Source organism: Etheostoma cragini, chromosome 6, assembly GCF_013103735.1.
Source record: "Etheostoma cragini isolate CJK2018 chromosome 6, CSU_Ecrag_1.0, whole genome shotgun sequence".
Taxonomy (NCBI): Eukaryota; Metazoa; Chordata; class Actinopteri; order Perciformes; family Percidae; genus Etheostoma; species Etheostoma cragini.
In genome coordinates this window covers 17564272-17578952 of record NC_048412.1, presented here as the reverse complement: position 1 = coordinate 17578952, position 14681 = coordinate 17564272, and the positions used below count along the sequence as shown (strand labels likewise).

At 39.9% G+C, this 14681-nt stretch overlaps 3 protein-coding genes across 3 annotated transcripts in view; 2 read left to right on the top strand and 1 right to left on the bottom strand.

Annotated features, from left to right (window-relative positions):
* Positions 1-396, top strand: part of itga10 (integrin, alpha 10) — a 27432-nt gene extending 27036 nt beyond the window's left edge. The window contains exon 31 of the mRNA XM_034875012.1: positions 74-396. The gene's annotated coding sequence lies outside the window, so the exon portion shown is untranslated. The remainder of the gene's footprint in view (positions 1-73) is intronic.
* Positions 263-7319, bottom strand: polr3c (polymerase (RNA) III (DNA directed) polypeptide C). Its single transcript, XM_034875066.1, has 13 exons — positions 7129-7319; positions 5211-5357; positions 3920-4184; positions 3363-3655; positions 3097-3201; positions 2410-2583; positions 2265-2316; positions 2092-2152; positions 1858-2008; positions 1143-1244; positions 970-1019; positions 691-840; positions 263-577 (listed from the first exon to the last, which is right to left on the bottom strand). The coding sequence occupies exons 2-13, from the start codon at positions 5355-5357 to the stop codon at positions 496-498; spliced, it is 1632 nt and encodes a 543-aa protein (XP_034730957.1). The 5' UTR covers positions 7129-7319; the 3' UTR covers positions 263-495.
* rnf115 (ring finger protein 115) lies at positions 7259-14681 on the top strand. The gene is made up of 9 exons (XM_034875097.1): positions 7259-7424; positions 9719-9777; positions 10034-10088; positions 10371-10654; positions 10827-10895; positions 10994-11066; positions 11158-11251; positions 12219-12334; positions 13465-14681. The coding sequence occupies exons 1-9, from the start codon at positions 7272-7274 to the stop codon at positions 13582-13584; spliced, it is 1023 nt and encodes a 340-aa protein (XP_034730988.1). The 5' UTR covers positions 7259-7271; the 3' UTR covers positions 13585-14681.

Genomic DNA, 14681 nt, shown 5'->3' with positions numbered 1-14681 from the left:
TTTTTGGAAAATGGCTGCAATGAAACAAAGAGTGAAAAATTTAAAGGGGTCTGAATACTTTCCGTACCCACTGTACCACACGACTGAGCCCCGTCTTACTAGGCACAGAGACAGTTTGGACTCGATACACAGACGCAACAGGGGCCTCCAGGACCAAAGAGAGCATCGCAAGGGTCCAACAGAAATGCACTACCCACTATCTCCAGGGTCGGGAGCACTTATGTAAATAATCTTTTTCTAATGTTAAGGACAAAACAAAGTGTATTAAACCACAATTCTTCTATTTAATCTGCAGACATCTTCATGGTTTTACATTTCAAACAATCACTCTGTCCTATGTTTGTCATACAGGTTTTGTGTTTGTTTCTTGATTAAATTAAAACAAAGTTTAATTTAGTTTAACAAAAAATAAGTATTATTCTGCTCAATTTATTGATTTGATGCATTCGTACACACAGTAATGGAAATAGAGTTGTAATGCATGCACATGTGCTCTTAACTTGTGGATGTGGTGGAGTTGATGTAGGACTCTAAAAGAAAGATGGTTTCATCTACCTGGTTCTCTGCGGAATCTAACCTGGAGGGGAAAAGAACAATAGTGTGAATAGCACCACCAATACACCAAAGAAGGGATTCAATAATGTCCCCTGTAGAAAAGGGAGTTGCAGTTTTGTCTTGCACACTTCTTACTTGTTAATATGGAGCCGTAAGGCCTCCAGCTGTTGCTTTTCAGGAGCAGTTATCATCTCTTCGACCTCTGTCAGCTGCTCAGGCTCAGCGCCGCTGGCCTGCAGAGATGCCAGAATGGCCTCAATTCGCTGGGATTTCTCCAGCAGACGCCTGTCAGTTTAGCGGAAAACCAATCAAACTTTGATCAGTGATACAGTGTGTGAGCCAGATAACTCTTTAAGTGGATCATATGAAATTATCCGGCTTGCAAGGATAGTAGGATGCAGAAGATGAACTCACTTGCTCTCTTTGGACTCAAAAAGGCGCCGCTCTACGAGGTTGGCTACAGTCTGCAGAGAAAAATGTGCAGAGACAAAACATTACCAAAGGCAAAATCAATATCATGCAAGAAAGAATACCATTAGTAGTCCTCTCAATCTACAGCTCTGAAGGTTGCTGTGTCATTGTTTTACCTTGTAGCAGTTCTGAAGCAGCATTCTTGCAGTTGGGAGTTGGTTGACCGTGTAAAGATAGAAAGTACGAGAGGGAGCATAGTCTGGAGTCTTTGGGATTTCCTGAATAATATTTAAAAAAATATCAAAGCTGTTCAGAGAGAATGAGTAGGCAGATTCAAGAATAAGAACTAGAGCTGCTCCCGCCAATTTGGTGACTTAAATCATCTAAGGTGCCCATTCAAATTGTCAATAAGTCAGTGAAACTGCCAAATGGTCACTTTTGTTAAATTATTCCTGCGTCATTGTCCAGAAAGACACACAGAATAAAAGATTAGGCTATAGTGCTTTATTAAGTCTAGTTTGAAAAATATCTTATTCCCTTAGTGCATCTTCAAAAGTGTGCCAATTAATTTTCAAAGTAGGTTTTTGGATCAGGTTTATTTATTTTTTCACACCTAAGTTCCAGGCAGTCACTGATGTCAATACACTAAAACAAACAGGCTTAAAAAGGGACTTGTTTTGCATATTTAAATGGATCACAGTGTTCAGTACGTCCTCCTATTTTTTGTCAAAGGTACAAATCATTTGTGGCAACAGTTATGATGAAGGATTCTTTTGGAAGCTCTTCCATGTTGGGGTTTATGTGTTCAAATGCGTTCAACAATCGATAATGCAAAGAACACATAAAAGCAAAGAGGGGATTCCTGAAATCATTCACATGCTAAACATGTACCTGTAGCTGGACCAGGTTCTGTGAAAGCAGTGTGTAGAGCATGTCTTTTGCTTCTTTGGCTGGAATCATTGCAAAATCCTCCACCTGCTTCTGCTCCAGGTGACGTTTCCTTAGCAACAGACGGAAGATGCGGGCTGATCGGGAGCCAAATCTGACAACAGATTAAAATTGATTTATTAACGATTTGCTGATGATAGGACAATCACATGTATACACAATTAAAAATACACTTACCTCTCCTGTACTACAGACTCAAGTGTGGCCCGAGCCAGATTGGCCAGCGCTCTGTGCATATCTGAAAGCTGAGTTATGAAAAAGCATCCGTGCCTTGCATTTAATGAACTAATGTGTGTGCTGGTTCTTGACAATATGCTTAGGACACTCTAAATTAAAAGAAAAAAGGATACTGACAACGTACATCCCTCCTCCACTTTCACCAGCCTTCCCCACAAACTCCATCTAGAAAATTAAAAGGACAGGTAGATTTAAAACATCTGACAGGTAAATAAATTAAGATTGGAAAATATAACAGGTGCTTTGCAGAGTTCTTACCGGGTCATCAATGAGTAGCGTGAGGTACTGGTCTAAGATGGGTCTTGCGATGTTGTAGCTGGTCGGGAGGGACCTGAAGATCTCATTGGCTGAGAGGGGCTTTGTGCAGGTGGCTGTGGGTGAGGTTGTCACCTCACTCATCCTCAGCATAGTCCTCACTATCTCACTGCTAGTCTGGGTTATTAAAATGAAAGATTTAGAAAAACAATTGTTATAATATAAACATCCATAATAGTATTGTTTCCTACTATGGAAAACAGGCAAGATAGGAGAATGTTATAGCAGTGACATGTCGACATGTCAGTAACTACCACCATCGGACATCACCTCTGAAGCTGACTTTAACAAGGTCAATATTGTGTTTGAATAAACTGTAAAAAGACTGAAGTTAAAAGTTTATTTTTTGACTGGGCATAGTGACTTCTGGGAGTCTTGTAATCACTGTGAGGTTGCCGGGAAAACAGTTAATAGTGCAATGTAAATGGGCTGGTAGGTGTTTTTTGTTATTTTTGCACAGATTCAGGCTAGCTGTTTCCCGCATTTTCAAGCCTTTATGCTAAGCTAGGCTAAATGGCTGTGGCTTCAGACAACATGAGAGTGCAATCAATCTTCTTGTTTAACTTTCTGAAAGAAAGCAAATAAGCATATATCCCAAAATGAGTGGTCCTGAATTAATATTAACTTGACCTGGTCCAGTTTGTTGGCTACAGCACTGATGATGGCCTGGTCTCTGAAGTGGAGATGGAACCTCTCAAAATTCACCTGCCAGCAAATCCCCTCATCACCATGTGTCTGAGCATGGGAGAGATAGACACAGAGACAGAGAGATGGAAAGTCCCACAAAAGATTGGCAATAAGTTATATGTATGGGGCAGGGCAATGAAGAGGTAATTAGAATTTTAGAAGTGCAGCAAATATGTTAAAAGTGTACCTAACATGTTCCAAACACCCACCTGGGAATCCATTTTAGCCTTCTTTGCGTTCCTTTGGTCCTCTCCATCTTCACTGGCGAGTTGCCGTTTGCCTCGCCCTACGAGTGTCACATGAGGCACCTTGTAACAGTCGGGGAAGCTCTCTGGTGTGGGTGGAGCAGTGCTAACGGGGGCAGCAGGGGTACCAGGGGCAGCTGGAGTGGAACTGTCTTTTGGTTCTGCTCCTGCTGGAGGAGGGCAGCGCTGAAGAAAATGGGTCTCCACCAGTCTGAAGAAGGCAGATGACACTTCACTGTAATCCATGCTACGACCCTCTATAACAACAGAAAAAAGAGAAAACAGCTGTTTGAAAATGTGACATTTCTTTGTAGATTATTCACCAATCCCATGTAAACCCACAAAGTCATATTTAATCTTTAGATAGATACCAAGATTATAAAAGAGGTTTATATTTTGGTGAATCTTTGCTTAATTGAAATTCTGGTGAACTTAAATCCAGGCTTCGAAAAATGCCTTCATAAAGCTGAGGGAGAAGCTTTTCTACAGTCTTGGATTGATTCAGATGCTGAGATACTGACCTTCCATGTTCTGTGTGAGGCGGTCGGCGACTGTCTTAACCGTTCCACTCATGGTCATGTGACCTCTCTGTAGTAACTCCTCTATGATTAGCTCTCCGGTGTCACCATACAGGGTTTTGGCGGTGTAGATGCAGCGCGGGTAGCGCAAAATTCTCAGAATCCGATCACAACATGTCTGATACTCAGCCGGGCTCCCAGCTCCTTTACGACCTGAGCGGAACACACACGCCCCATGCTGTACAAGCACACACAGGGACTTCTTTACCTACAATGCAACAGAAAAACAAAAGAAAGGAGGTGTTTAACCTTTATGACTCCCTTAACATTCACACAAGTTTAGTAATTAACATGTATTTGTATATTGTATGTAATGTATTAGCATGTATTCTGCTACTCTTATTGCTCCTATAAGCCCAGTTACCAGCCATTTTAAATCTTTACATTTGTTTATTTAAAAAACAAACATGTACAAGCTGATTGTTGTGTTTTTTATTCTCCATGGCATTGTCTAACTTATGACATGATGTTAATGTAATCAGGTTTCTGGAGGACACGTCCAGCTGTCATGTAAATGAATACTGGGTTGTTTTGCATTTAAACAAATAATGCAAAAACTACTCCAGTACTACTGCAAGTGTGGAATAATCAGCATATTTAAACACACTACAAATACAAAGAGTGCTGCAGGAATGAGTCCAAAAACCCAGAAATGAGATTGCATTTGTGCACTATTGGTTCCCTTATTTCAAAGTCTAAAGGTTTTTTTAAACAGGAGATTTTCAACAAATTAGTAAATACCTCACTATTAAATTTTAAATCTTTAACATGTCTTAGAAAAGGTGGCATCATCCCACCAAACACACAAAAATCAGTTGGACGCTAGCAGCTAGTTACGTTGTAGTCAGACGGTCGTAGTGTAGTTTATTTAAAGCCAAACATTTCCTTCTGGCAAATGCATTTATGCTTAAAAATAAGTAGTGCTCATTTGTGTAGAAAATGTGTAAGTATCACACAATCATTTTTTATTATTTCCCGCAATAATCCAAAATCAAATGAAAAGAACCCTATTTCCTCTTTGTCGAGGGGAACCAGGACGAGGCTAACTCTTCGGGTGGCCTTCAGAAATATGTAATCCCTGCAGCACACAGTAAGGCTGGACTGCTAAACTATTTGGAAATGCAGAGAAACAGTGTGTATATAACACCAAATACATAATATGTAATAATATTTACATGAAGTAGAGACAGTAACAGCCTAGAAAGTGTAGTGTGTAGTAGGTGTAAAGTGGTACCAGGTCCAGTGAGATGCCAGTCTCATGAATGATGGTTCTTAAGTTCTGTGCTCCACCTTTGAGCAGGTGTGTTCCCACTTTCTCCACCACTTCTCCAAAGTGCTCCCGCAGCAGGAGACCACACAGACGCACCTCCTGGGCAGTCATCTGCACAGAAGAACACACAGGAACACAAGAATGAAGAAAGGTGTTACATCTAGGTTCACTACAAACTTTACAACAACCTCTATTAAGCACCTGTATCAACCCAACAATCAATAGAACAAAGGCGAAGATTAGCAAAAAAAGACATGATAGAATAATTGTTTTACAGGGAAATAAGCGCCTTTTACACAATCTCTGAAATGTGTTATGCTGGAGCAATTGCTGTTGTTATGTGCAAAACACTGGTTGCTATGTGTTCCCTATATGAAACATAACAGAAATCCAACATTTGCATTGTATTTCTGGATATTTCAAACAAATAGTAGAAAAACAGTCAAACAATGCTTTTCTGATCCATTGCATTGAAACTGCTTTAGAAATTAGGTTTTAAACCTGCAAACTTCTACTTGTAATTGTTTAACATACTGTAATTGTACTTTCTTTCGCGTCTTTATTATCCTAATTTCTTTAACAGTTTTTTTTTCCAAACCCAAAACTTTTAGCATCTTCCTATTTTTCTTATAATGTGATGTTTTGGTCTTTATCTTTGTAATTTGTCTCAATGTCATTGTAAACAAGGGCTGCCCCTCAATGATCTTGAGTAAAAATAAACAATAAATGACTGAATGAAATTTCTTTTTGATGGTTTTGATAGATATCTTTTAGAACAAAAGGCTTTTGTGACAGCAAAAGTGTTTCTTATAATATCAACTATGGCTCTGTCCCAGTAAGCCATGACTGTGAGTGTGACACACGAGGCAGCACAAACAATATCAGGACCCTATAATGAAACATATCTATTAGACGGTTTCCCAAGATGACATCTTTGAATGTCTTGTTTCGTCTGACTAACAGTCCAAACCCCAATTATATTCATATTATATTTAAACAACACAGAAAGGAAGCAAATCCTCCCATTTGAGAATCTTAAACCAATTCATGTTTTGGCAGTTATCCTGAAAAGCTACAATGAATCCATTTTCATAATAGTTTCAGATTCATTTTCTGTCAGTTGACTTTTTGATTAACAGACTAGGCCTAATCGTTTCAGCATTGGTATGAAAAAACCTTTTTGGAGCTTACTAACTGTTAGGAAGAAGCTGAAAAAATCAAAATATCTCTGCCTCTAACTGCTTTTATTTGGAGCATTCCCTTGATAATTTGTCTTTCAAAACTCCCCCAACTTTATGGAAATGCAATACTGAATCCTTGGAGTCTCAACCATGGTTTAGAGGCTTGTTTGACCTAAGAAACCTGACTGCCCGGTGAGAGATGTACAGTAGGTCATTGCCAATCTAAGAAAAAAGTTATCAACATTCCTGAGTTCAATTATTACTTCCTAGGCCTACTTATAATTCTTAATTAAGTATATTTATAAGTTGCCTAGACTGCTAAAATGCTTAAATATACTGGACAGAAAAATATGCTTGACATTTTATAAATATAAATGTCAGTTTACCATACATAAGGAATATATTAACAAAAGGCCAGGTTTTGCCACTGTACGTGTACACACACACACACACACACACACACACACACACACACACACACACACACACACACACACACACACACACACACACGCGCGCGCGTCAGCAATTCAGCAAGAAATAGCTTACTAACGTTGGTTTACTAGTTGCAAGCTTATTTTAACAGTTGCATAGCGTTAGATACAAGTGAACTGCGCAGACAGTTGACACACTTAGCATACAGGCGGCACTTCAACAATATGTTATCCGAAAAGTTTCCTAATTCATTATTTTTCACAAACCTTTTCGACACACGAGTTTGCAGACAGTAGCAATCCTCGTTTCTAAGCATCCCACAGATTGTCCCCTAAACACACGCGCCTTCTCGTTGACAACACATGAACACACTTCCGCTCTTCGGATTTGCCCAGCGGTGCCGCGGTGCATGCCGGGCTGGAGGCGGACAGCTGTCTCCAGTTTGTGGAGGACCGACGTCAGTGTTTGTGCTGGTCTGGGGAAGATGGCGGAGGCTGCGGCTGTTCCACCGCATCGGTTTTTCTGTCACTGTTGTAAAGGAGAAGTAAACCCCAAACTCCCGGTAGGTCAGATGTTTTTCTATCTTTATCTATCATACTCTGTTCTATAAAACGTGCGGTTGACAAGTCAACCTTTCTCTGAAATACCGTTTGTTTCGCTTGGTTGCTACAGCTAAACACTAGCTAGCCAGTTAGCACTTAACGCCGTTTGTTGTTGTCAACTCTAAATAAACTCGTGACACTCGCAAATATATTTGTTAAAAATATGGCATCAAAAGCAAATATCCACAGGTTTTGTTAGGCTTGCATGTTAAGGACACGTTTGTCAAAGCACTGTGCTAGACGCCTTTCTTTGACAGCTTGGGGATATTCTGTTTTGCACAAAACAACACAACAGCCGTCTATGTTATTACCTCGTTATTGAATTTTATAGACAGTGTTAACATTTGTTGTTTGATATTAGGTTAGTTTCGTTTTCAGTGCTGTTTCTGATAAAACACTCACTTGACAGGACGATTTGGGGAATTTTCAGGAACATAAACATCTCGTTTTAGTTTCTATTTTGAAGTTAAATGACGCTGACATGACCCACAACTTTCCAGACTTTTGCTCACCTCAGGACATACAAAACGTATATGTTCTCCGTCTTAGACAGATGTGAGGGTGTCTTATTTACACTCCGTAGACAGTTTAATAGGCACACCTCTAGCTAAAACTAATGCAGTATGATACAGCAGCCTATAACTAAATCTAGGTTCTAGGTTATAATAGTTCTGATAAAACTATTTAAAAGAGGTGTTAATTCAAATTATTGGTAATTTTGGAAGCTTTTGTTCGTAGTGATGTGCACTTTTATTGTGTTAAACTGAGAGCTGAAATGATTAACCTTAGTTGATTAATAGATTAGTTGTTTGACAAAAATTAATTTATGCTAACCAATTTGGCAACCAATCAGTTGTGTAAATCGTTATTAAGCAAATATGGCAACATTGTTCTTGTTCCCAGGACTAAAATGTGAAGATTTACTCTAGAAAGAATAATAACACACGCTATCTTAAGACAATGTTTCAATTCAAGGATCAAATTATTTGTGGATTAACTGAGAATGAAAGTGTTAGATGGTGCCCTAATATTTTTTATGCTTGATAAATATCATTGAGTTGGACAAAAAGTACCCAATAAACTAGCCATTGATTGTATATTACATTGTCTATGTCTCATTGTGTCAGTAGATCAGTCCACCAGATTGTGCTGTGTCAGCTGAATCCTTATTTTTATGATAGGGTTGAGGGTAATTCCAGCCTGCCCTGTCACTGACTCTAAGTTGGCCTGCTTGTCTCAGACACACTCGATCCTGTGGCATGTCTTCACTGAGCCAACTGACTGCATCACCCACACACTACGACAGTATATCCCAAGGACCATCTATCAGTCATGTATCCATTTATGCAACACACATATACGATAACCTGTCTATGAGCAAATGACACACAACTCACATTTACTGCATGGTTTATCAACCAATTCTGAACATGTCCATAGTTTTGTAAACCACCCTCTATTACTTGTAATGTGAGCATGGCATTTTTTTGTACTCTTGTTTTCACAAGCATCAAGTGAGCTCCAAATAAAGTTAATATATGTAATATATTTTTTGACCTACTTTTTTCATCGAACAATGTTATGAAACAAACATATCGGTTGAATCTCTTGTAGTTCAATCTGTATCATAAATGGCCTCATTTCAATGATTGAGAAACCTTGTTTTACACTGAGGGACAACATAAAGTAGCTGTACAAATTCACACTATTATTTTCTTTATTCTATTGCAGTGGTTTCTATAACACTTCACACACTGTATAGTTAGGTGTGGTTGGCAGACCAGTTCTACCTCCAAGGCTACATTCATAAAACGGCCGTCGTACAAATCTGACTGGTATTATCCTTGCATAGACTAACTAACAAAGCCTTTTTTTTACCATCCAGTCACCATATCTTTGCAATGTTTTTCATAAATCTCTTCAAAGGCTAAGCTTTAGAATAAAGAAGAATATTAATTTGGATAACACAATCATAAAACAATTTGAGCCTATCATCACATAGACATGATTTTACTAAAGTAGAGCTGAAACAATTGTGTAAATAATCCATCAATAGCTGCTCAACAGAAAAATAATCCGCGATTTTTATAATAAATTATTTGTTTTTTTGTCTTTTTTTAAAGCAGAAATGATAAAAAATATTTTTGGTTTTGGTTTCTCCGAGGTGTTCTATTCTAACCAAATTCTAACCATAACTTTTTTCTAACCAGTGTGCCGCCTATGGAACTCAAGTCTTTGTTGTGATTCTTTCCAGGAGTATATCTGTCCAAGATGTGACTCGGGGTTCATAGAGGAAGTAACAGAAGACTCCAGGTACGTATCTACCTCTCTTCTCCAGACAACATGAGATGTTAAGGCCTTTTAGTGTTAGTCTGGAACATAAGCAGGTACAGTACATGGGTAGTGTTTTCATTCTTATTTACAAGTACCTACATGCTGCACTTTAGAAGCTTGTATGCTTACCTTGCAGTTTTGTCCCAGGCTAGCACTAAACCTGAACATGTGTATAGGGTTCAGTGGGTGTTGCTAATAATGTGTCTTTTGTCCCCTTGTGCGCTGTTTCCCTCAGTCTCCTAGAGGGTGGCGCTAATGGGATAGATGACGCAGCCACACAATTTGCAGAGGTACAAGCTGACCTAAAGGATTTTGGGGAGAATAGGGTGGGGCAAAGAGGATTTGTTGCTGTCATTTAATAGGTTTTGATTAACAATGTCTTATTCTTTCCCTGCCCTCTTCTCTGCTCACCTGTTGGCACCTGTCCTTTGTTTCGCAACTGCATGTTGGCTTCTTCTCTTTTCCCATTGCACTGCCTGCTGTCCTATCCTTAATCCCACTTCCTGCCTGAAAATCTCTTTTTCCATACCCGCATCTGTCTCTTCCCCTGTCCAATCCCACCATCCCTGTAGCTATGGCACCTCTTGTTACTGGAGCGGCCATTTACAACAGACAGTGACACACCTGACTCAGAACCTCGGCTCCCTGGAGGGCGCTTGGGGGGTCTCAGTGACCTGGGGGGGTTCGGAGGGGGACCGATCGGGGGGTCAGTCCCAGCAGGCCTAGGGGGACCTATGGGGGGTCTACTAGGAACTGGGGAACACTGGGGACCAGGACGTCCCCCTCGCCTGCACAGCCAGAGGAGATACCGGTCCAGAGGCAGCAGTAGACCAGACCGCTCGCCTGCTGTGGAGGGGTGAGTAACTGACCAGTTCAGCTTCACTCTTCCAGTCTCTCTTGGCTCTCTATTCCGCCTTGCATACTCCCACTTTATAACAATTACAGTTCTATTTATGCTCTTACAATCCTCTCCCTTCTTTTTTATGGTGATGACATTAACAGTTGTATATTTTCTCTCTGTGTCTCAGGATTGTACAACAGTTTCTCGCTGGCCTCTTTGCCAACTCCGGAGTCCCTGGCTCACCTCCCCTTTCATGGTAAGATGACATTACAGCACCGTCACAGTGTTGTTAGTGCTAGTGTCAAAGTGCAAGCGCTATTGCTTATCACCTTGTGGTGTCTGTGTCTCTCTCAGGACGGGGATGCTGCACTCTAACCCAGGGGATTACGCCTGGGGACAGGGAGGGTTAGACGCCGTGATAACACAGGTAAACCCCACTTAATAGAACGTAACTCCAACTTTATGACCATGCCACCTTTTAATTTCTCTACAGTTTACAATTTTGTTTGTTTGTGTAGTTACTAGGTCAGTTGGAGAACACAGGACCTCCTCCAGCTGAGAAAGAGAAGATCTCTTCTCTTCCTACTGTCAATATTTCTCAGGAACAAGCAGGTCAGTAATTCCTTGTTTGTCTCTCTCAATCTCACCACAATTCTCTTGTTACATCCCTGAAGTACAAATTGCAGTATTTCTCATGGATGTGGCTGGAGCTCTCAGTCTGATTTTTTTGTATGCAATAGCAATTAGCTAAATTCACACCTTTGGTTGGATAAGCAGTTTGTGTATCTATTATTATGTTTGAATGCATAGGCATCACTACGTTCTTAGAAACTACTGGCTTATATATTTATACACAAGGGAAGTGTCCTAGTATAATCCTCTCCATATAAAATCTCCTCTGTAAAAAAAGACTAAAATGTTAATGGCACACCTGTAATTATGTAAATACATGCTTATTTGATAAGAAGTCTGTGCAGCACTTAGATAAAACGTGAAAAGACTTTTTCATGTATAATATATACAAAAGAAGCCCCTGAAACTGTGTCTGTCTGGGACGAAATATCCATTAACCTTGATCATATCAACAATGTGTTCCATAAATTACTTTAATAGGACGTGCTTCAGCATGCTGGTCTTTCACCTCGCCTTTAGTTCTTCCAGGTCCTCTTGTGGATCTGTTCTGTTTGACTTCCTCTTCTGTGTGTGCGCTGTCCTATTTTACCACTCAGCTGTAACTGTGTGCTTAGTTTTGCAGCCCAGCTTATGCAGGGCTGTTCATAGCTGATTTCTTCCGAGAAATTATGATTCACGTGCCTTTTTTTTTTTCTCCAGGCCTTGAGGCATCGGGCCTTAATCTTTGTGTTTAATTGTTTTTAGTAATTTGTAAAAAACCAGCAGCTTGCTCGCCAAGAAACGTTATGATACAAACATAGTTTTGGTATTAATCTGTTAGGTCTGTCTGTATGTTTAACGTTCCCTCAACACATGTAAGTCCTTATCAAGTGACTGATAAGGAACACCAGAAATCACTCAAAACCACAGAGTTATTAATAAAACAATTCTATCGTCTCTCCTGTAGACTGCTGTATGGAATGTCCGGTGTGCAAAGAGGACTTCGCAGTGGGAGAGCCGGTCAGACAGCTACCCTGTAACCACTTCTTTCATTCAGACTGCATAGTACCATGGCTGGAAATGGTGAGTCATAACAGAGAGGGTTGAACTTTGTAGAATAAACTCACAAAAGAGATCCTTAATGACATGTGACACTGTATTTGAGATATTGCGGAAATTTGAACACAATTCCTAACAATTTTTGGACAGCAATGGAGGTTAATGGCACAGAAGAATAAAGCGTGATTAATGCTTCTGCGTTAAATCTACGCCGTGGCTACTTACGTAGGTACATGGAGACATTGACCAAACACTGGACCCTGCGTCGTAGCCTGATGTACACCTCTTGTGGCTTGGGAGTAGGCCTGCACGGTTCGGGGGAAAATATGAATCACAATTTTTTTTACTTTAGAATTGATATCACGATTCTCTGCCACAATTTCCTTCTCACAAAGTGTTATGTTTATTGCACACATGAACCATGACAAACCAAAACAAATTGGCAGTACCAGTTTTTTGGCATCTGTAGCACATTGCACATCACCACAAGCCTGTAAACAGAGAGGCTTCAATGAAGAGAAGGGAGAGCATTGCAGCTCTTTAAAACCTGTTTTATACAGTCCATGATTAAAACTCACAGAAGAAAGTTGTAGCGTTTGTTATGCAGTCAGCTTGTATAATCAAATTTGAATTGAAGTCATTTAAAAAAAAAAAGTTAAACTTTTTTTTAAATTAAATCGTGAACAGGGGGAATCGAGATCTTGATTTTATCATGATTAATCTGGCAGGTCTACTTGGTAGTGTTGCATTTCCCCCTACTCATTTTTTGGTTGTCCTTCTCCATCAACAACAGGAAATCAAGGAGAGGCTTAACTTTTCCTGTTACAGATTTCTGACCACGACTCTAGACTCGGTACTTAAGCTTTATCAGACTTTGGCAGGAAATACTTGTTAGTTAGTTGGATCAATCCATTGTTGGTGTTGGTCCTTTGTAGAGACAGACCGCTACATCGATGGGCCGATATTAGGCATTTCCCAAACTATCTGTATCAGCATTTCTAATGGCCGATTGAAAAAACGACGAGACTGAAAGATCCTGGCATTCAAAGTCAAAGAACAGCCTGGGCATCGTGTAAATATGATTAAAAGGAGTGCACCTGTGAGAAAACTGCCCAAAGCTAATGTTCTCTATTCTCCGTTTTGTGGCCACACAGCATGACACGTGTCCAGTGTGTAGGAAGAGTTTGAACGGAGAAGACAGCAGCAGCCAGCCCCCATCAGAGTCCCCCACCCTCTCCATGGACCCCCGCACACAGGAGAGATGGTCCTTCTGAGACACCCACCTGTCTCGTCCCTCGGTTCTCCTCGCCTACATCCACAACAACTCACCGAGAACACAAATCGCTTCTCACTTTCCATCCCTGTTGCAGTCATAATCATCTCGGTCTGGTATTTTTTTGTATTTTTCATTTTCTATTTGAATGCCTTTCTCCTCAGCCACGTATACAAACACCCATACAGACGTCTTAACAGTCGGTTGAGGTCTGCTAGATCTCTTCTTTTTTTTTTTTGCCTCATAACAAACCAGCCTAGATTGATGATGATCGACCCCATGTCTTCTCTACTTCCACCTCTCAAGCAAACTCCTTTTTGATCTTTCTTGAAATGCACTGCTGCAATACACTATTGCGGAAAAACTTTATATTATATACCGTACCCTCTTTACTCGTTAGAAAATTAGCTAAATCATGCAACTGAGCTCTGTTCGGCAAATGTGAATACTGGAGGGGTTGCTTCCACTCTTGGCATTCACAGGGGATGGACCTAAGAACATGAACACTTATAGCCCAGCATTAAATGTTATGTTTATGAAGGGTATAATACAGTTTTGTTTTGTTTTCTTGCCAGGGAGATCTTGATTGAATTATGGTTATTTATTCTGGTGGTGTTTTATTAGATCGCATTGTAAAGGTGTTCATGTTATTGCATCCACCCTCTGTAGTGTCCTTCAAAAAAAGAACAGAGTATTTTTTTAGGAATCACGTTGAGTTGCTCATGTTTAATAGTCACAAATGGAAGCTGTGACATCGCATGAAAGCAAGGGATTCCTTACACCTTCTGGGGAAAACAAATATCACACCAAGGTAAGGGAACAAAATTGGCCAACTAATAATTGAGATTTAAACACTCTTCCTGGTATATATATATTATAAACAGATGGCATCCCTCTGTCGATTTATTCCTCCGTTTATGACCGTCTTGTTTCACTTTTTTTATCACTTTTTTCATGTAAATAATTTTAGTCAACTCATGGTTTGCAGAGGAACAAAAAAATGTTGAGAATGAAGACAAATGTGAAATACCTGGTTATTAAACTGTATATTATATATATGAAAACATGTCTATGATGTATTAATAAATTGACAAAAAA

Coding starts and splice junctions, on each gene's coding strand:
- polr3c (XM_034875066.1), bottom strand. CDS start 5,357: ATGACTGCCCAGGAGGTGCGTCTGTGTGGTCTCCTGCTGCGGGAGCAC. Junction 3,656..3,919: donor CCTCACACAGAACATGGAAG/GTCAGTATCTCA, acceptor CTGTTGTTATAG/AGGGTCGTAGCATGGATTAC. Junction 2,584..3,096: donor TAGCCAACAAACTGGACCAG/GTCAAGTTAATA, acceptor TTAATAACCCAG/ACTAGCAGTGAGATAGTGAG.
- rnf115 (XM_034875097.1), top strand. CDS start 7,272: ATGCCGGGCTGGAGGCGGACAGCTGTCTCCAGTTTGTGGAGGACCGAC. Junction 10,655..10,826: donor CGCTCGCCTGCTGTGGAGGG/GTGAGTAACTGA, acceptor TCTGTGTCTCAG/GATTGTACAACAGTTTCTCG. Junction 11,067..11,157: donor TAGACGCCGTGATAACACAG/GTAAACCCCACT, acceptor TTGTTTGTGTAG/TTACTAGGTCAGTTGGAGAA.